General features: G+C 40.3%; 1 protein-coding gene across 6 annotated transcripts in view; it reads left to right on the top strand.

Moving 5' to 3' along the window:
* MYBPC1 (myosin binding protein C1) overlaps window positions 1-20,619 on the top strand; it is a 112,554-nt gene extending 91,935 nt beyond the window's left edge. For 4 of the 6 annotated variants that reach the window (XM_054033475.1, XM_054033450.1, XM_054033433.1 and 1 more), the window contains 6 exons: window positions 256-451; window positions 1,289-1,428; window positions 3,885-4,044; window positions 5,742-5,878; window positions 6,879-7,065; window positions 19,911-20,619. In XM_054033475.1, coding sequence (XP_053889450.1) covers window positions 256-451; window positions 1,289-1,428; window positions 3,885-4,044; window positions 5,742-5,878; window positions 6,879-7,065; window positions 19,911-20,011 — 921 coding nt within the window. In that variant the 3' untranslated portion in view covers window positions 20,012-20,619. Of the gene's footprint in view, window positions 1-255; window positions 452-1,288; window positions 1,429-3,884; window positions 4,045-5,741; window positions 5,879-6,878; window positions 7,066-12,694; window positions 12,754-14,482; window positions 14,523-19,910 lie in introns of all 6 variants that reach the window. The other 2 variants (XM_054033441.1, XM_054033468.1) reach the window with 2 other exon arrangements.
* Window positions 20,620-21,155: the final 536 nt, after the last annotated feature.

Below are 21,155 nucleotides of genomic sequence, written 5' to 3'. Positions count from 1 at the left end.
ACTGTGATTCTCTTAGGGCATCTGCTTCTGAGAACCACTAAAAACAAAATAATATTGCCCATTAAGTTCAGAAAAAGACAAGTATTTGAACATGTGATTGCCTCTGAATTGCCTTGTGTTTAGAATTATCTGCTTTTTCTTTAAAGAGTTTCCACCATTCTGGTTCAAGAAGACTTTTATTTTTGTCTTTGAGACAGCCTAACACCTCTTTCTCCTCCCAAAAGCATACTTCAGTTGTTCCATGGCTTTTTACAGGGAAGACCAAGGCCAAAGGTATCTTGGAAGAAAAATGGTGCTTCCGTAGACAAGAACCAAATTAACATCCGCAACAGTGAAAATGATACTATCATCTTTATCCGAAAGGCAGAGAGGAGCCACTCAGGAAAATATGACCTGAAAGTGAAAGTAGAAAACTTGGTGGACAAAGCTACAATAGATATTCAAGTAGTTGGTATGTTTAAAAAAATAAAATAAAATTATTTTGGCAAAGCAGACTCCAAAAACATGTTACCAGCGTGCTGGAAAACATGAGATTTCCAGTTACAGCCTCCTCTACAATGGTACCTCTCTACTTCAGCTCACTTGGCCAGAGATTCTGAGCCAGGTCCTCAGCTAGGGTAATTGGGGACCTCTGTACAAAATGTCAGTAGCCAACCTGAACATTCCAATCCCACACTAGAATCCTACACTACTTCACTGTTTGTAATGGATTTTTATGTTCCATATTTGTCCGAAACACTGAAGCTTTTTATTAAGGTGGCACTTAGTCAGATCTGATACAGCTCTACTGTAGCAAGAGTTAGTTTCTCACAAACATGACTTGGAAGAGACCACCAGTGTTAAAAGCCTTATGATGGAAAAAAGAGAGACACCTGGGAAATCTCAGACACTATATCTTATAGGTGAAGCTGGTAGCACAGCCTATACTTAAGCTTGCCTGAGACTTCCCATTATAAGATCACATTTTCATTTGCTTATAACTTTGCCAAAATAGTATGTGATCGTGTAACTGAAGACTGGATCATAACGCATATGCACAATGGGGTCAAATTAAAGGCCAAAATTAAAGGCCAAATTAGAGGCAACTTGAATTCTGGCATTTCCTAACTTTTGAGTGCTTGACTTTTGAGTGCTTGACTTGTCTTCTTTTACCATTGTTTTGTGTGTGTAAGATATAGATCTATCTAGATCTAGATATAGATCTAGATAGAGATATATCATATATGAGAGAGAGAAAAACAGAGAGCAGGCGTAATGGAAAGATGACCATGCCATATCATCATTACAGATCGCCCTGGCCCACCACATGTTGTAACGATTGAGGATGTCTGGGGAGAGAATGTTGCTTTATCATGGCAGCCACCAAAGGATGATGGTAATGCAGCCATTATTGGGTACACGATTCAAAAAGCAGACAAGAAGAGCATGGTAAGTTATAAAATATGTTTGACTCAGTTTAAATCCGACAGTCACCATGTTCTTTCTTTTAAATATAAAAAGCCCTATGGACTAATGTCGATAGATGCATTGGATCATTACAGAACCACACCACTACTCAGAAAATCTCAAAAGCTCATCAGAAAATCCCAGTGTCCACAGTATTCAAAGTTTATAAATGAGAACATGTGTATTTACAAATCTGCGTTCAGATTAGAGATGGGGCAAGTGAGGGGGACGGGCAGGAGTAGATCTGCATCTCATTTGTCTAAACCCCTCAGAGTTCACGGGGAGCACAGAGAAATAATTCTGTTTTATTCCCTCTGGAAATAGAGAATCAAAATCCCAAATGCTCATTTTGGAGGCAATGTGGCCCCACAGATAGTCCACTAGGTGGTTAGGAGATCTGAGTTCTATTCCCAGCTGTCACTGCTTGGTGACCTGGGGCAAATCCCTTCACTTCTCTGTACTACACTTCACAAATTAGGTAAGTATCATTATCCCTATTTTACAGATTGGGATACTGATAACTTACCTAATTTGAAAAGTGCTTTAAGATTTACAGATGAAAAGTGCTATATGAGAGCTAATTATTGTTATTATTTCAATTTTTATAGCTCTGTAAGAGACAGCGGTTGGATTTCTACATTTAATAGATACTGCAAGTTTGGACATTGTGAATCTAAGAGAGATGAACCAGTTTGCATGAGAAGAATACTAATACACTGACCTGCTGTGTGACCTTTGACCAGTCAGTTCACCTCCCTGTGACTTTATTCCCCCTCCCATCCTTCATCTCTCTTTAGACCATAAGCTGTTCCGGCCAGGACCTGTCTCTGATTATATGCATACACAGTGCCCAGCACAATGGAGGCCCGTCTCAGTTCAGACTTCTAGGTTCTACTGTAATACAAAATAAAATAATAACTAGTGTCCAAAATGTACTGCGTGCTCATAGGGCAGTGATTCCATGTTATCTCCACACTGTCTGTGACAAGAATTTTCCTGTAATAGTACCAAGTGGGATTTTAAATAATGACTGTTTCCAAAGGGACATTTTCTTGAACAGTTGCCTCTGAAGAAAGGATGTCCCAAGTTCTTTCGAGTAGATGATCCTTTCTGAGCGCTATGAGCTATATTACTGGGACGTTTAAAATAATGTGGCTCTGCAGGTTTAGTACATATCAGTATAAACTCTGGCACAAGAAACTTACACAAATATATACTGTGAGAAAGGGAGACAACTGGAAGGGGTGGCATAAATAAAAGAGAGAGCATTTTCATGGTCAGATTCTGCTTTACGTGAATAATATTTTTAGCATTAGTCTTGCTGGTCTCACTAGGTGGATATTGTGTACCAAGATCAAATTTAAATTTGATATTTAAAGAGATGCCTTTCATCTAAACATGGGTCTCTTGAGAGCTATGCAAATAGATGCCTGAAGCAGTATGCACTGGAGTATATAATACTTCCCAAGAGATGAGTGTTGTGCCAGAAATCACAGGAATTCAGAGCTGATGAAATCACATCCACAGGACTTTGTTACAGAAAAAAAAATACACATGCCATACATTGAATGCTTGTTTCTGTCCTCTAACTTTGCCCCTGGAACTGCCTCAAAAACTGATTTAACAAACAGGGTTTTTAGCTGTTTATTACACTGTGTCAGTGTCCCTTATTTACACGATTTCTCAAAATTAAATCAAGAATGAATTGGAAGTCATATTTTTCTCAAATAAATTACCTCTTGGCTACTGCCATGGGAGACCTGGCCACTTCCAGTCGCATGACTCTGGCTGAGTGAGCTTTACACACTGCTCTCCTTAGACTGTACTGTTGCTACTGCTAAGAGAAAGAGCCTCTAAGATCCAGTCACCTGTCTGATGAAGTGTCTGTAGTTTGGGCTGTATCCACTGCTCCTCCTACCCGATTAAACTGTTCTTAAATCATGAGAAATAACCGGAATGGAATCATACTTTCCGTAATCATATTATTCATTTAGCCTAGTGCCAGAGGAGGCAGATTAGTACTGGAATTGCATTCTTATCTGCAGCAATACTTTCTCTGTCAGCAATATGAAATCTGAGTGGCAGAGCCTGCCTTTCTTCTCTTGCACAATAGGACCTTTGTAATAGTGCATTTCCTACAATTATCCCGCCTGACTAACCATCAGAATGTGACAATTTAATAGGGTTCACTTTCCATTCACCCTTCATAGCACAGTGGTGAATTGCTTGTGACTCTTCTGTCATCACCCAGTTACTGTGTAGTGATTAGGTTAGAATCCATTGCCATCAACTCAGTTATTATATTATGCCTTACTGGTTATATAAATTGCTTAAAATTTGTTCTCATGCTTTCATATGCACAGTGGCTATTCTAAACCCTAGCTGTTGATAAATGAAGTGTGTTGCAGGCAAACTTAGTCTGTGTTTGTGTCTTGCAGGAATGGTTCACTGTAATTGAGCACTACCACCGAACCAGTGCCACCATTACTGAACTCATCATAGGAAATGAGTACTACTTCCGGATCTTCGCTGAAAACATGTGTGGCCTCAGTGAGGACGCGACAATGACCACAGAGAGTGCTGTGATCGCAAAGGATGGTTAGCTGTCAATTATGTTCCTAAGGGGGAAGGATGGGGTTCAGAGTGGGGAAGGGAATCAGAGACAAAATATTTGATTCTCCACTGTTTGTACCTGGTGTGGCCACTTACACCTGTGCAAAGTGAGTGTAAATTGCTACCATTCCAGTTTGGTAGTGTATGGCATTCACTACGCACAACTGCAAATTATGGGACAGGCAACAAACTATGGGAGGATGACGCTTGATTTTAAATGGTAACATCAATTCCTTTCTTGATTCTGAATTATATATCTGAGCTTTCAAACAGTTTAAAATAGAAATGAAGGTGTTGTAATCTATACATAAACTGTTGTAAAGGAGAACGGCAGTGGGCATGACCTGAGTTCAAGAATGCTCAGTCTCTCCGATACAGTATGTCCTGTGAAGGCAGTTGGCTTAAGTTTAGAGAGATGGGTGACAACCGTCGCTTGCTGTATGAGCCAGTGCTAATGGCATTCCTATTGGTGACGCAGAACTTTGTTCTCTTGCTCAGAAGAAAAGCATCTCCATTCTGCCCATCAAAAATGGGGACTGCATAAAGGAAACTGAAAACAATGAGTTCACAAAGCTGGCAGTTCTCCGTGAGATCGCTCAGAGCGGAAATAGTTTTCTATTTAAAAGTGGGGTGGGGGTGGTCAAAAGAGGGGCTGTAGAAATTGTTTCTTGTCACTGAAAATTCACCCCTGTGCCGAGGCCAGCACAAGGCCCATGCACCCGTGAACACCTGTTGGAGAGTCTAAGTAAGGTGTAAGTTGTGCATAGCCCTTGGTGCTGGCCCTTGGCACAGGGGTGAATTTCACCCCGTATGTCCATTCTATGCATCAGCATAGTTTACAGAGAAAAATAATGTTTTTACTACTGTCAGCACCACAAGTGCAGATACATTATCAGCGAGAAAGCCAGCTCTACTAGATTTTGTTTTATACAGGATCAACACATTTTCTGTGGTCTTTATTGGTGGTGCTGTGCAAAATGAAGGAGAAGAACATATGGATTTTCAGAGACTGTGCCAGCCCAAGTTTACAGTACTGGCAGTTAGGAAATACTAGTTGTAGATGGAACAAATTAGGAAAAGAAATCAGTGACAAGAATAAATGTGGAACATTAAGATGACATTTTTATCACCTCTTTGATCACTCTTACCAGCCCTCTAGTCAGTATTCATATTGTTGTACAAAGTGTGTGTGTAATTGCAGGCATGCATACAAAGTATATACATTATACTTAATATACCATGTATTCATACAACAAGGGGAGATTTTAAGTCCTCTGTACAGTATGAACAGAAACTACAGTAACTTTCCAGGCTCAATTCTGCTCTCACGCTAGTGCGAATGAGTGCAATAAATGTTAAGTTAATGGAGATATCCTATCTCCTAGAACTGGAAGGGACCTTGAAAGGTCATCGAGTCCAGCCCCCTGCCTTCACTAGCAGGACCAAGTACTGATTTTGCCCCAGATCCCTAAGTGGCCCCCTCAAGGGTTGAACTCACAATCCTGGGTTTAGCAGGCCAATGCTCAAACCACTGAGCTATCTTCCTCCCCTGGAGTTACATTGGTATATAAAGCAGTGCAAATTAGAGCAGACTCACTCTTTACTGTTGAATACTGTTGAAAACAATATGAAATGCTTAACTTTGTTCTAACAGCTCCTAACGTCTTGTATTTATTTCATAGGTAAAGTCTACAAAAATCCAATTTATGAAGACTTTAATTTCACCGAAGCACCAATGTTTACTCAACCTTTAATTAACACATATGCTGTAGCTGGTTACAATGCTACTTTGAACTGCAGTGTTCGAGGAAATCCAAAGGTATGGCATACCACTTAATAACATCAGTGAAGGGAAAGGAGAGTTTAATCAGACACTGATGTTTTCTAGTACTGTTCCTGTTCTTATAATTCACACACATGCTCTAAGGAGAATCAGTGGGCTAAAGAATAGAGCAAGAGTCAAGATTCCTAAGTACTCTTCTCCGTTCTGCCATTGATTTGTTGTATCACAATGGACAAACCACATCCCCTTCTGTCTCAGTTTACCCCTCTACAACGTGGGTATTATGAGATTTACTGAGTCCACAGATTATCCTAATGAAAATGTGGATTTTTCCCAGCTGATCAGGCAAATCTAGGGTTGCTACTTCAGTAACTCACAAGAGCTGCATGGTCAATACATCAATAAGGATTTTGATTTAAAACAAAATACACTTAATAATTATAAATACTAATATTTATATTATAGTAGCGCCCAAAGGCCCAGTCAGGATATGGTCACATTGTGCTGGGCACTGTACAAACACATGGTCCCTGCCCAACTGAGTTTCTCTCTCTCTTTGACCAATTTTCCAGAGTAGAAAATTGAACTGACCCAGTAAAATCAGAATTCAGAATTTTTATTTAAAAAGTGTTCTCTGATCCACCATTCACTTCCAAGGTTTTGGATTAAGTTCTATGCATTGGTTACTAGTAAAAAAAAACAGCTTTATTGACAAACCTAGAATATTTAGATCTTGAAAATTATTAGTCAGTTTACTATTGTGTGGTACACCCTTTGTAATGTAACTGATCTACATTTTTGCCCATCCAAAAATATTATCTTGATTGAATTCAGCTAAATTATAAGGGCCACAGGGAGCTGTGCTTAAAAAACAATGGCATGATATGGCCCAAACTTATTTTTATGGATGGACTACAACTTCCCTTTTGTCAATATTTTGTCAATATACCACTAATATATCATTCAACTTTAATACAAGGTCACAGAAAGAGTTTAACATTTAATTGCCTATATTTGTGTGCACTTTTTACCACAGCCCAAAATAACCTGGATGAAAAACAAAGTGACTATAATAAATGATCCAAGATACAGAATGTTTGGTAACCAAGGTGTCTGTACCTTGGAGATCCGCAAACCCAACCCTTATGACGGAGGTACTTACACCTGCAAAGCAGTCAATGAACTTGGAGAGGCAGCGGTTGAATGCAAACTGGAAGTGAAAGGTAAGGTTTCTAAGATCAGAGCAAATCTACTCTTTGTTTAGATACAGCATATATTAGAGTCAAGAGTGCAGTAAGCAAATGCTGGTGGGTTATATCCTAGCACCATTTTTATTCAAATATCCATTGACGTCAAGGGTTCTTTCATGAGTGGACATGACCCTTAGGGACCAGAAGGTGTACTGCTTATGTGACAAACTCCAGCACGACTCTCAGATGTACAGCACATGCCACAAGCATTAGGCAAGGAACAGTTTTGGATGGGAGGAGTATCTGTAAAGGATGCCAAAAGGAGTTAAACTATACATGGCAATAAAGTTTGTCAGATCATATGGCCTAACAAAGACAGCCATTAATCACTAAAATCTAGAGGCCAAGTTAGACTAATCTTTCATTATAACTCATAAGCCCCCAAGCCCTAAATACCTTACCAGTAGTTACCTTCAACTTTTGAATCTTTAATGTTCTGCTCACAATAAAATGGTCAAAATAACACAATTCTATGATCACAGTAAGATCTCTCTGTCTCTCTATGTGTCCAATGACTTAACAGGGCACTTTTTTCCTACAGAATAGCTTTTAATTACATGAAAATAGACCATATCAAACATGTTCAAACAGAAAAAACAATGTTGGTTAATGGCAACAGAGTGTCCTGTGGCACCTTTAAGACTAACAGATGTATTGGAGCATAAGCTTTTGTTGGTTAATATTTGTCAAATTTAGGAGTCTTAAGCATCCATAGATGTTACTGTTGCCAAAGACCGTGTAGCATTCTTCAGTAAACCCAACAACAGTGTTGATAATAACTGTACAAGGGGAAAGATCCAGTGTGGTGTGAAACCCTATACTCTGGAAGTCTTTGCTACTGGACATCAGGATGAATTATAGTCGTGCCACTTTTAGCATATGATGCAAGACCCAACTCTTTATTCAGGCATTCCCTGGTATCTAAGCCACAGAATACTTTGCAACATTGACCTGGAAATCATTGACCAAGAATTGATCCTGCCCTGAACAGTGGTTTATTGAGGAATGAATGGGAGATTTTGCCATTCTGATCAATATTGATGTGAATCATGTTTCTTTACATTTGGCATTTACAAATTGATGTTTGAAGTGTAAAAATGCTTAGATCATTTTTCAATGTGTCTGTTATGCTCATAATGTAGTTAGGTAGAACTTTAATGGCTATGATGCAAAAAGTCACTACCAGCTACATTTGAGATGACCCCTGTGAGCCTTTTCCTGATGGGCATTTGATCTGACACCACCCACCTCTTACTACTTTTAAAAAAAAATAATTTATAAGACTCTAGTTTGGTGCTCTGGATGGTGCACAAAAAACTGCAAACAATCCAAAATACTACCGACAGCCATGCCTACCCGCATCCACAACTGACTACTTCTACAGCTTGTTATATGAAAGAAAAACAATTCTTCACAACTCAGCTCCTAACATCCCCCATGCCCCAGCCCCTCAGTTAGATCTCTTCATTCCCCCAATCATCCATCCCAAGGGGAATCCTCGGTAAACAAGTAGGTCTTGCAGCATGTCCTGAAGGTCACACTATCAAGTTTTCAGCAGACCCAACTCAGAAATCAAGTTCCAAAGCCCAAGAATCACTCAGCAAGAATGTCGAACTAGCAGCCCTGTCCTATTCATACTGTCAGGAAGCTTAGGTGCCTCAAATAACCTCAGTTGCTGTGGTATCACATCCTAGATTAGCAAACAATCATGCATGTGCTGTGATGGGAAGAAGGGTGTGAAACTCACTCCCCTTAGCGGTGTCTCAGTCCATCCTTCCCCACTTTTAAACAAAACCTTCCACTACCCCTTGCCCCGCCTTCACCCTCAAGAGCTTTGAAGCATGATCATTGTTGGATCCTTATTAATAGCTTCCATGCCTCCTTTTCCCCCTAAAGAAATCAACATTTATGTTAAAAAAGTAAAGTGAATGATCTTGGCAGACCCCAGAGACTATACAAAAGCTGAAAGTCTTCATGTTCAAAGCATGTCATTGTATCCACTTTCTGCATCCAGATCTGGAAAGAGTCCTAGAAATAGTTGTGTCTTTTGTCAGCGTTCCATCTTGGGCTGTGCGTTCTCACTGTCTTTGACCAACTCTTTGTTTAACCCAGGTCACACCTCTCTTGTTGATTGACTGGTTTTTAAATCTAAACTCATCTTACCCGTTGGGCAGTCCAGCGCACCCCCCCAAACTCATGAGGCATGCAAATCCTTTTTCCCTTCCTAATCCCCAACAATTAGGGACCACGAATCATCTCTCTTGTTTATATTCCTTCCTTTAAACTAGCATATTTAGCCATTAATTTTTTCTCCTTTCAAAAGAAGGTTCAGTCTAGCATGTTGTTAGACTCAAATACAGTACATCTGTGGAGAGGTTTCCGTCTTGCTGCTATTAAAGTCAGGGAGAGTTTAACCACGGCATTCAACTAGAGTAGGATCAAGCCCATAATCAGCAATTGTACTGACCATAAGAATGGCCATACTGGGTCAGACCAATGGTCCATCTAGCCCAGTATCCTATCTTCTGACAGTGGCCAGAGCTGGATACTTCAGAGGGAATGAACAGGACAGTGCAATTTTTTCAGTGATCCAACCCTTGTTGTCCAGTCCCAGCTTTTGGTATCTGTGCATTAATAAACAGTCCGGATTTGCTATGCGAAAGAGAGACAAATGCAGTGGGTATTGCACATAGCCAGATTGTAAAAACGTAACTTTACAGGTGTTCCCCCATCCATCCACTTATATGCTGGTTGTACACTCTGCCCGTCTGCTGCCTCAGCAGGAGCGATCAGATGCTTGAGCAGCACAACGACACAAAGAAAAGTGCTCTCTGGAGGAAAGGCATTTTGAGTCAATGGAAACAAATCATTGTGTATATTTTTTTTTAAATGTAGCTTCCGCTTTACTCCAGGAAGTAAAAAATTAGGGCCTGAGTCTACAGTCATTTTTCAGGCAAAACATTATTGATTTCAAAGTGAATTTTTCCTGGGTAAGGACTGCAGGGTCAAAGCTATCATGTAAGGGATGTTACATAACTGGTGAGTTTAAGAGCTACAGTACTGTAACTCCTTTTTTTTGGATAGCACATCATGTTAGAAAGATATACACCATACAAAAATATATGTTGCACTAACTCTCATTTTTCTAAATAGTATAGAATTTCTTTCCTCTGTTTCTGAGCTGTTAGTAATCTCTGTTTTAACATGTAGACATATTCCTAGGAATGTCACAATATAAACTTCAGGACCAGACTCCAAAGAGAAACTGCTGAGCTCCAGTTCATTTGCAAATTTGACACCATCAGATCAGGATTAAACAAAGACTGTGAATGGCTATCCAACTACAGAAGCAGTTTCTCCTCCCTTGGTGTTCACACCTCAACTGCTAGCAGAGCACCTCACCCTCCCTGATTGAACTAACCTCGTTATCTCCATACTGATTTATACCTGCCTCTGGAGATTTCCATTACTTGCATCTGAAGAAGTGAGGTTCTTACCCACGAAAGCTTATGCTCCCAATACTTCTGTTAGTCTCAAAGGTGCCACAGGACCCTCTGTTGCTTTTTATCATGGATACAGTATACTACTCATATTTTATCTGGTATCTAAATAAATGAAAAGTTATGGTAATAGCATGGTATACCAGTAGTGCATTACAATTGTCTTCTTTTATCACTTTGCATATATCATCTTAGGCTTCAAATCTAGACTATAAGGAGGTACAAATTTTACCTCATTTCTTTAAACATTTTATTGATAATAATAGACAAATAGAATATCAAGTATTTCATTTTATTGTCAGTGAAATGTTTTCTGTTCATAGATGTTATTTATTTCCAATAAACCACAGCATTTGCTTAATCTTTTTCAGGTCTATTAGATGTACTTAAAATGGCAAACAGTTGGGCTATTTACTACAATAGCATGACAAGTTTATTTGTCTACAAGAGTGCTGAAAAAGTTCATGCTGCAATTTGTAAAAGATCTTTGTTAAGAAAAAAAGTTCGATCAGTCTTGCAAGATGACAAGCTATATAAACACAGAATTCCATTAAAACTATTATTGGATTTTTCACACATCCTCTCCCCAAAGAAAATGTTTTAAATATTTTTTACGGTTCCTTGAGCTAGATTCCTAATCGTGGTTTGTCATAAGAATTCGTAATCATTGTCTTGTTTTGTTTTCAGTAGATAGAACCTGTTCCCAAACCCATTGAAATCAATAGAAAGACTCCCTTTGACTTCAGTTGACTTTGGATCAGGCCCTAAGAGAATGTATTATGAATAGGGCCCTACCAAATTCACAGTCCATTTTGTTCAATTTTATAGTCACAGGATTTTTAAAATTGCAAATTTCATGATTTCAGCTATTTACATCTGAAATTTCACAGTGTTATAATTTTAGGAGTCCTGAACCATCAAGGAGTTGTGAGGGGGATTGGTAACTAGTGGGAGGGACGCAAAGGAGGCACCAGCTAAAGGGAGGCACGTGACACCCCCCCCCCCACGTGACCCCCTCACGTGACTCCTCCCCGATCTGTTCCCCACATGACCCCCCATGTGACTCGTCCCCGTCCCCAGCCCAGGGACCCTGCGCTCTCCCCGTCCTCTCCCCATCCCACGTTACCCAGCTAGGGGGCCGGGGGGGGGGGCTCTGCTCCAGTCCCCCTGGCATGTGTGGAGCCACTAATGCCACACTGCCTGCCTGGGATGTTGCCCGTGGTGCGGCACCCAGCGGCTGCTCTCTCCCAGGCAGCCTCCGGCCACACACAGTCTGCGAGCTGCACCAGGCAGCATGGCCAGGAGGCCGGAAGAGGAGAAGTTCTGGCCCCACCTCTTCCCTTCCAGCTCTGGCCCTGCCCCTTCATCTCCCCAGCTGCTGGCCTTGCCCCCCTCAGCATTTTGGGGAGGGTCATGTGACCCTTCGCTCCCTCCCCCCCGGGTCACCTGCTCGCAACAACCTGCCTTTAGAGCTGGGCAGCTGGAGAGTAGGGGCTACTGCCCGGGAGCCCAGCTCTGAAGGCAGCGTCACTGCCAGCAGCAGCACAGAAGTAAGGATGGCCCGGTATGATATTGCCACCCTTACCTCTGTGCTGCTGCCTGCAGAGCTGGGCCCTCAGTCAGCAGCCGCCCAGGTCTGAAGGCAGCACAGAAGTAAGGGTGGCAATACTGTGCTCCCCCCCCCTAAAATAACCTTGTGACCCCCCCCCCCTGCAACTCCCTTTTGGATCAGGACCCTCAATTTGACAAATGCTGGTCTCCCCTGTGAAATCTATATAGTATAACATAAAAGCTCACAAAAGACCAAATTTCACAGAAGGAGACCAGATTTCATGGTCCATGATGTGCTTTTCATGGCCGTGAATTTGGTAGGGCCCTAATCATGAACCTGTTGTCATGAGATAATTGACTACTTTGGAGAGAGTGATCAGCCTTAAGAGTGAAGTCAAGGTTGCTTATCACTTCAATAACTCGATGATAGTAATGGAGTCTGAGAAAAGTTGTAATTGGTTTTAATCATATTAAAAAAAATAAGTTGTTAAATTAATTGGGAACAATTTCAAACAAGAATAAATACCAGTACGAATATTCTAATTCTGCAGTGTTATATCATGGAATAATTACCCCAGGAGAACCATTCTTCTTGGCGGGGAAGAAACAGGTTTATAAAAAGCATATTCCACTGGACATTACCTTCCATTCCATTCCTCTCTTTTTACATCAAAATGTATTTGCATGTAAAGTGTGTATTCCTTAGTTGCTTTTAGATTGTACTAGCTAGTGTCTCATGGCATACATTGGCTATGTCACATGAGCAAAGAAGGCCAAATTAATCAAGAATGTAGGAGCTAACATCAGAGTTATGCAAAGTTGAGGCAAGAATTTATACTTTCTCATTAGACATAAAACCATGCATATATGTGTATAAAAAACAAACAAACAAACAAACAAATCCTTAAATGTATGCACCTCCCTTTGTCAAGGTGACTCAATTTCTCTCAAAAGGTGATCTGCATCTCAGAGGATCAGGTTTAGGTTAGTTTGATATAACCTGGAGAATTATTGAAAGAACAGAGGTATCACCATGTTATCCATTTTATTTTAAAATTTATTCCTTATTGTAAACTACATTTCTATTCTGAATTGGTACTTAGAACTTCAATACAGGCTGACACTTGGCATGCAAAGTCTAAGGGGGAAATACTAACTCTGTTGAAGTCAATGGGACCTTTCCATTGATGTCAGTGGGTATGTCTACATGCAATTAAACACCTGCAGCTGGCCCATGCAGTTGTCTCGGGCTTGCGGGGCTCGGGCTAAGGGACTGTTTAATTGCAGCATAGATTCCCGGGCTCGAGCTACAGTTCGAGCTCTGGGACCCTTCTACCTCACAGGGTCCTACAGCCCAGATGCCAGTCCAAGTCCGAACGTCTACACCGCAATTAAACAGTCCTGCAAGGCCAAGTCAGCTGGTACGGGCCAGCTGCAGTTGTTTAATTGCAGTGTAGACATACCCGCGCAGTGGGGCCAGGATTTCACCCTTAGAACCAAATAAATTATCTATGAGCATAACTCTGTTAACTTCAAATTCAGCTTCAGCTGAGTTACACCAGCAGAGAATTTACCCCTTTAAATAGAAAGGACGTTTTTAACATTACCAAAATTCAAAAATATCAACATGGCCATTTTTAAATTGCAGAAATGCCCAAACACTGATGTTTCCAGTACTGGAGGCTTTCAGATGCACAATTTAAAAACTGACTTTTGTGACGCAATTAAGCTAGAATGTACTGCAACCATTTTAGATATTTTTGAATATTTCTTTCTTACATAGCACTACATATGTAAAATACTTAATTAAAACTAATGGTTCCTATAGAGTAAATGGCATGCCTTAACTAATGTAAATATGTATTTGTGTAAAGGTACATAATAAGGTACTGGTGTGTAACTAGTCTATACTTGATAATTTTGCCTTTTAGAGTTTCAACATATGTATATATATTTATAATGCTATGTGTGTGGGGTTTTTCCTGTGTTGAAAAACACAAATATATATATATGTTTTAGCTTCTCCTGAAGCTAAGTTTGGAAACTTTTATTCTAAAAGTCAATTGCACAATTTGATTGGCTCCACTGTGTACCCTAGACTAATTACAGAAGACAGTCATATTTGTTTGTGCATATTAATATCACATATTAATTATAATTTTGAAGTGGTACTGGACCCCTGCCATTTACTTTCCATGTGCTTCTATTTCTTACATATTTTACGTGACTAAGGATTAAAACATCGTCTTGTCATAATTATGAACATAATTTCACCCAACAAGTTCTCTACTTTGGTGTTAGCAATTAAGTGCTTATTTCTCTTTCTCTCTCTCCCTTAGTTGCACAGTAAGGATTTTTGAATGTATATTGCCATCTAAGGTAAGCTTTCATATGGTTCTTGCATATGAAGCTTATGTCTGTTCTCACGTCATACAAAGCCTGCCAAGTATGGCATGATTTTCATTATGTCATTTAATGAAAATGTTTTTAACTCAATCATTTAATAATTAGAATTTATATTACACTATCCTTAAACTAACAATTAACCCTTAATCTTTCCAATAATTGCTTGTTATAGTAACTCCCTTTAGTGGTACATCCACTTACTTTCTGCTAGTGAAAATGCTTCAACTGAATTTAACAGAGCATGAGTTAGGTTAATTACTTACCATTAGAGAAAATACAAGTAACATAAGAGCATTTTTTCATCTACAATCAATTATTTGCATCTAAGGATAGACTTCTAAATAAATGAGACCATTTTTACATCACTTAATTTTATTTAAAAATGAATGATTCTTATGAACATTTGCATTACACAAGTTTTAAAGAATGCTATAAAGCATGCCATTTTTTGTCTGTATTAAGCATTTACCTAAGACCAGGAAAGCACAACTCTGAAAGAGTGATAAGGTTAAATGATGTAGCTCACTTACTTGGAGCTACAATTAAATAATGGCTCTTCAGTAGGAAAATGTTGTTAATGGATATATTGGCTTGTCCTAAATTGTGTAAATAGAATAAGATTATATCAATATTGGATCAATCAGTTTAATCTAGTTGAAATGTACAGTTTGCTCAGGTAAAGAGAATGATGTGTTCATCCTGAAAATGTACTTTTGCTTTAAAACTTCTGGTGTGCTACAGAAATGCCTCAGAAGGTAAGTGTTATTAGGGGTTGGTTGTGTTTGCACCTTGCAGAAGTGAACATTCATGCAGACTTATAAAAGGTACAGTAGCAATGCAGTTTCTTTATCATGCATACCAACCTTCCCTATCGAGGAGGGGTGATCTCTAATATTTTTAGCAAAATATTTGCCATTTTCCCACTGTCCCTCTCTGACAGTTCATGGGGTACCCAAGACTGACACACCTTTTTACCCCCTGCCTCTAAGGAGAGGTAGCCTTGTCTCTGGTAGTTCAGTGTTAGCTCTCTAACATCACCAGCCTGCTAGCCACTCAGGCACTCTTCTCTGGGCTAATCCAGTGCTGTCATCATCGTGTAAGTTATCATTAGGTGCACCCTCATCCCCAAGTCCCTTTGAATCATTCTCCTGTGATATCCAGCTCCTGACACTGGCTACTCACAGAAATCCCAGGTCCTCTGCTCTTAGAAGAGCAGTGTACCCCAGTTGGCTAGTTTTACCTTAAACCACTGCTCCTATAAAATCACACAGTATGTGTGAGCACTTACAACAAAACAAGATTAGGTTTATGTAAAAAAGGCGAGTTAACTAGAAACAAGAGAGAGTGGTGGAAGCATGGTACAATACAAAACAAAATCATAAAATGCAAAGCTGGGTCTAAAAACAGACCCGGTATTGTCCTGCACAGAGTGAAAAACGTAAAATCTTCTCATGTTTCTATATATATTAAAATCTATTTTAAAGGTCTCAGGTCAACCTGTGCCCTCCATCACACCAGGCTAAATTCTGAATAACTCCATTGTCTTCATGATAGCCCCAGGTTTACATTGTGCCAGTGTAACTAAAAACAGGTTTGGTCCCCGCTCTTTACCCATGCCAGATCCAAAGCAATATGCCTTCCAAACCCTGGAAGCCCTGAGAGGCTGTGGATGTTGACTGTGCTGTAGGATGCTCATTCAGTAGACACCGCTGCCTGTCAGAGTTCCAAAGCAAGCCCAACTCCCCAGAGACAAGAAACAGACTTTCCAGAGGGTCGGAAGGGACAACACACAGCACAGTGAGACCCCTCAGTTCTTATTGGGACCTATCACCTTTGTCACCTCTGTCCGGCTTGTCCTCGTCCATCCCTCCACGAATGCAAGTCAACACCACACCATTCTGTTTTGTTGAGAGCACGTTCTTTCCATTTCTGGCCAAAGAGTTTTGTCATGGGATCAGCCCAGCGCGTTTTCGGTCTGCCCAGCGGTCACTTGTGGTCTCTGGGGATCCAGTCACTGATGAGGGTTGTCCACCTATTGTCTTGTCTGCGGACTACATGACCCGCCCATCTTCGCTTTGCATCGTATATCACCTGCACTACACTGGTCACCTCTGTATGCCTTCTGATCTCCTCATTCGGTATGTGATCACGGAGCTATATCTTACACATTCGCCTTTCCATTGCTCTCTGGGTGACAGCGAATGTTTCTTCCTCTGCTTTCATCATTGACCAGCTTTCCGCTCTGTATATCATTGCTGTCAGAACAGTGGAGTTAAACAGTTCTTTCCTTTTCTTCATGGGCAGTTCATCATCCGTTAGACACATCTTTATTTTGTTGAAACTTGCCACCCCGCCTTTCGTCTCCTCCTGCATTCCCCTTCGAATGAGTTGTCTCTGCTCAGCTGCTGACCCAGGTAAATATATTTTCGACCTCCTCGATTTCTTTCCCGTTTACAGTGATGATTCCTTCCACACAATGCTCAGTCCACATCCACTTCGTCTTTGACATCTTCACTTCCAACACGATATCATGCAAAAGTCTTTGCAGTTTCTGCAATCTGTTCTCCAGTTCTGCTGTGTCCTTTGCCAGTATTACACAGTCGTCAGTGAAGACTTATGCGTTAACTGTTCTCCATCAATTCTGATTCCTTCTTCCCAGTTCAATTTCTTGAACAGCGACTCCAGTACTGCTGCAAACAGCTTCAGTGAGATTGTGTCACCTTGTCTGACTCCTCTGCATACAGTAATAATGTAGGGGACATTGAATGTTATCTCTGTCGAGCAATTGCCGTTAATTTCTTCCAGCAGGTCAATGTACATCGGGTCAATTCCGAGCGCATTGAGTACAGCATTGATCTCTACCAAGTTGAATGCCTTTTTGTAGTTGACAAATGCAATACACAATGGTACTTTGTATTCCTTGCATTTTTCGATGAGCTGCCGAACTGAGTGGATGTGATCAATTGTCGAATACCCCAAGCAGAAACCAGCTTGTTCTCTGCTTTTGTGCATTTCAAGATCCTTCTTAATCTGATTGAGTATGACGCAGATGAAGACTTTATACACTTGAGAGAAGTGTGATCGGACAGTTCTTCTGGATTGCCTTTCTTCATCAATAGTATTGTTTTCGATTTCTTCCATGCATCTGGAACATGCTTGCTATTGATGTAGATGGTGAACCGCTGCGCCAACGCTTTGAAGAGAGTATCTTCCCCTACTTTGAGATATTCCAGACAAACATCGTCCACTCCTGGACTTCTCCCTTTCTTTATGTTACAAACTGCGTATTCAATTTCTTCCCACATAACGTCAGGAACTTCTTCTGTAACCTGCTGCCTTGACAGTGTACGCTGGACATTGACATGCGAGGAGTAGAGGTCATTGTAGAATTTTGTACATATTTCATTTATCTTACTCCTTTTCAATGTCCTTTCACCATTTTTATTTTTCAGCACTGCCAGGATAATCTGTTTCAGCCTAACATCTCTTTGTACCTTCTTCAGATTCTCATTCTTTTTGGACTCCTCTCTCAATTTCTTCTTTCTAAAGTCTTTGTAGTCTTCTTTGATCTTCACACAAATTTCTTTGCACAGTGTTCTGTATTCTTCACTCATTTTTCCTTCTAATTTCATGCACGCCCTCCTCGCCATCAGATTCACAGTTTCCTCGCTGATCCTCTGCTTGTGTCCCAGCATTTTCAATGTCTTTGCCTTCTTAGCTGCTGAGATTATCTGTGAGATAAACTCTTTGTAGTCTTCATCGATGTCCTTGTTGACCTTATACTCCAGGTCCATTTCACTCACTTCCTGTGCAAATGCCTCTTCGTTGAAGTGCCATTTTTGCTTCAGTTTCTGGCTTCTCTTAACTCGGTCTTGGGACCTGTGGGAACTATCATAATATACATTTTTAATAATAAAGCTGCAGGAAGCTGCGAAACAATCACATCACTATGAATAGCAGCCCACTTGACAAATTCTTCCACAGGGGTCTCCCCAAACCTGGGTGGGGTCCTCACACCTATGGCGTTCATGGGCTCCAGTGGCTAGCACTAGGTGTTTGTAGGAGAGGTCATGAAGGAGCCATAGTTTTAGGGGAAACTGTGACAAACTTTGAACCCCAGTAACTGATTTACATTTTCAAGGTGCTGCCTGCGACAAAGAAAGTTAAATGTATCACCTTAAAAAAAACAACCCACAATTACTGAGACGTGTCTTGACAATTCTGTTTTTCCTCAGAATCAAGGAAGTGAGGAAATGGGGAAAGCACATCCTCAGGCTTTACACCTCTCAAAGACCAGCTCTGACAGCCGTATTTGACAGTATTCATTGATTCATTGTGTGGAGTGCCTACTGCCAGCTTGGAAGGAGCATATGCAGTGTGCCTATGGCTCCCCTCCAAATGTTGACCCTGCAGTCTTTCCATGTACATTAACTCCCCTCCACACAATGCAGAAGAGGAGCATCTGGCCTTAGTGATTTCCTTAAGGTCACGGTATCAGGGAAAGGTTTCACTTTCAGGAGTTGCCAGCTCCCACGCCTGTGCTCAAACTATAATAAGGGCCAGTGCCATATTGAAGGTGCTGAAACTAAAATGAAAACTCACTGCTGAATCTTAGGAGAGGAGATTTTTTACAATAAAAACAGGAATAATACTCATGCCAATTCTACTTCGTTTATTTGAGAATTTATAGTCAGATTTTCAAAGAACTTTTTGAAAATTTAGGTGCCTAAATATGGGCTTCAGAACCTAAATTCAGGCATCTATTTTTGAAAATCCTGGTCTTTTTCTGCAATTCCTTCATACACATAAATAAGTTACACATACTTCAGTCAAATTCCAAGAGGTATAGTAAATATTTTGCTAAATGTTTATTATAAAATCCAGCACTAATAATGTGAATCTGCACTTCTTGTCTTTTTTCTGCGTGTCAAGTGTTCTCTGCACTGGATTTTCTTAGTCAAATTCTACCCTTAGATACACTTCATGCAACTCCATTGAAATGAACAGGGTTGTCTGAGATGAAGCTATGTATTGTGTATCGGTGGGGTTGCATTGGGTGCAACTGATGACCGACTCTGGCCCATTACAGGTGAAATACACCCCTTTGCAAGGAGCCAGCACAAGTTCTATGCACCACTTAAAATCCCAACTTAGCTCTTAAATTATGAGTAACCTTTATGCTGGCCCATTGCACAGGGGTAAATTTCACCATGTGTCAAGAGAAAATACAGCATAGGGACTGACTAGATCTCTGTCACTTAACTGGGTCAATATTTTTCACAGAGAGCCAGAGAAATATTTTAAAAAATCTATTTCTCCTGGTAATTTTAACCATTCGATTGTCTTGTTTCTTGTCCATAGGTGGACTTTCGTTCTTCAGACTATTAATGCAAGGGGTGCCTCCACATATCGTTCATTCATATATGCAAGAAATGCAAGCAGGCAACCCTGAGGGAAAGTGAGAGCCTGTCCACACAGTGCTTTCCCGCCACTGCGTTGGAAACTGGTAGCCAGCATTACAGCGTTTTAATTCTTGCAATAGCATCACAACAGTGTGCCTCCCTGCTTTTTTTTCCCCTTCCTGCTGCTGAAAATAAAAGTTACGCATGGATTGCTTTGGGGTTGAAATTGAAGCCAAGACACATTTTGTAATGTTCAGCATTGTTTTCTGTTTGATAATGTGTTTTGTTTGTTTTTTAATGAGAAAGGAGAAGAAGCCGTGTAATACGCATGAGAAGACAATCTTCTACTTTGTACTTTGTAGGGCTAGGCATATTTTTGTCGGAGTGAAAGTAGACTGATCAACCAGTGGCAATCCAGTAGGGCCTTGACATACATACCTCTTTTGATAATGGATCTTATTCATCCAACAGTAGTTCAAAAGAATACGGTTTTGCTATAAACTGACTGTTTAATACACATGCATTTAATGGTCATTTCAGTTGAATATTTCTTCATCTAGAAGATTTATATTTCTTATGATTCACCCACAAATCAACTTTCTTTCAACTGAAATTAAAGTGTTTTATTTAATGTACAATAAACATGAAGTGTTTAAGACCTACCAAAATACTGTTTATTGATTGTTATTTTACATTATCTCACCATATTACTATTTAAGAACATAAGAACGGCCATACTGGGTCAGACCAAAGGTCCATCTAGCTCAGTATCCTGTCTTCCAGGAGTGGCCAATGCCAGGTGCCCCAGAGGGAACGAACAGAACAGGTAATCATCAAGTGATCCATCCCCTGTCGCCCATTCCCAGCTTCTGGCAAACAGAGGCTAGGGACACCATCCCTGCCCATCCTGGCTAATAGCCATTGATGGAGCTATCCTCCATGAACTTATCTAGTTCATTTTTGAACCCTGTTATAGTCTTGGCCTTCACAACATCCTCTGGCAAGGAGTTCCAAAGGTTGACTGTGCATTGTGTGAAAAAATACTTCCTTTTGTTTGTTTTAAACCTGCTGCCTATTAATTGCATTTGGTGAACCCTATTTCTTGTGTTATAAGAAGGAGTAAATAACACTTCCTTATTTACTTTCTCCACAGCAGTCATGATTTTATAAACCTCTATCATATCCCCCCTTAGTCGTCTCTTTT

This window comes from Malaclemys terrapin, chromosome 1, assembly GCF_027887155.1.
Source record: "Malaclemys terrapin pileata isolate rMalTer1 chromosome 1, rMalTer1.hap1, whole genome shotgun sequence".
Lineage (NCBI taxonomy): Eukaryota > Metazoa > Chordata > Testudines > Emydidae > Malaclemys > Malaclemys terrapin.
The sequence above is the reverse complement of the archived record's forward strand: the minus strand, read 5'-3'. Positions and strand labels throughout refer to the sequence as shown.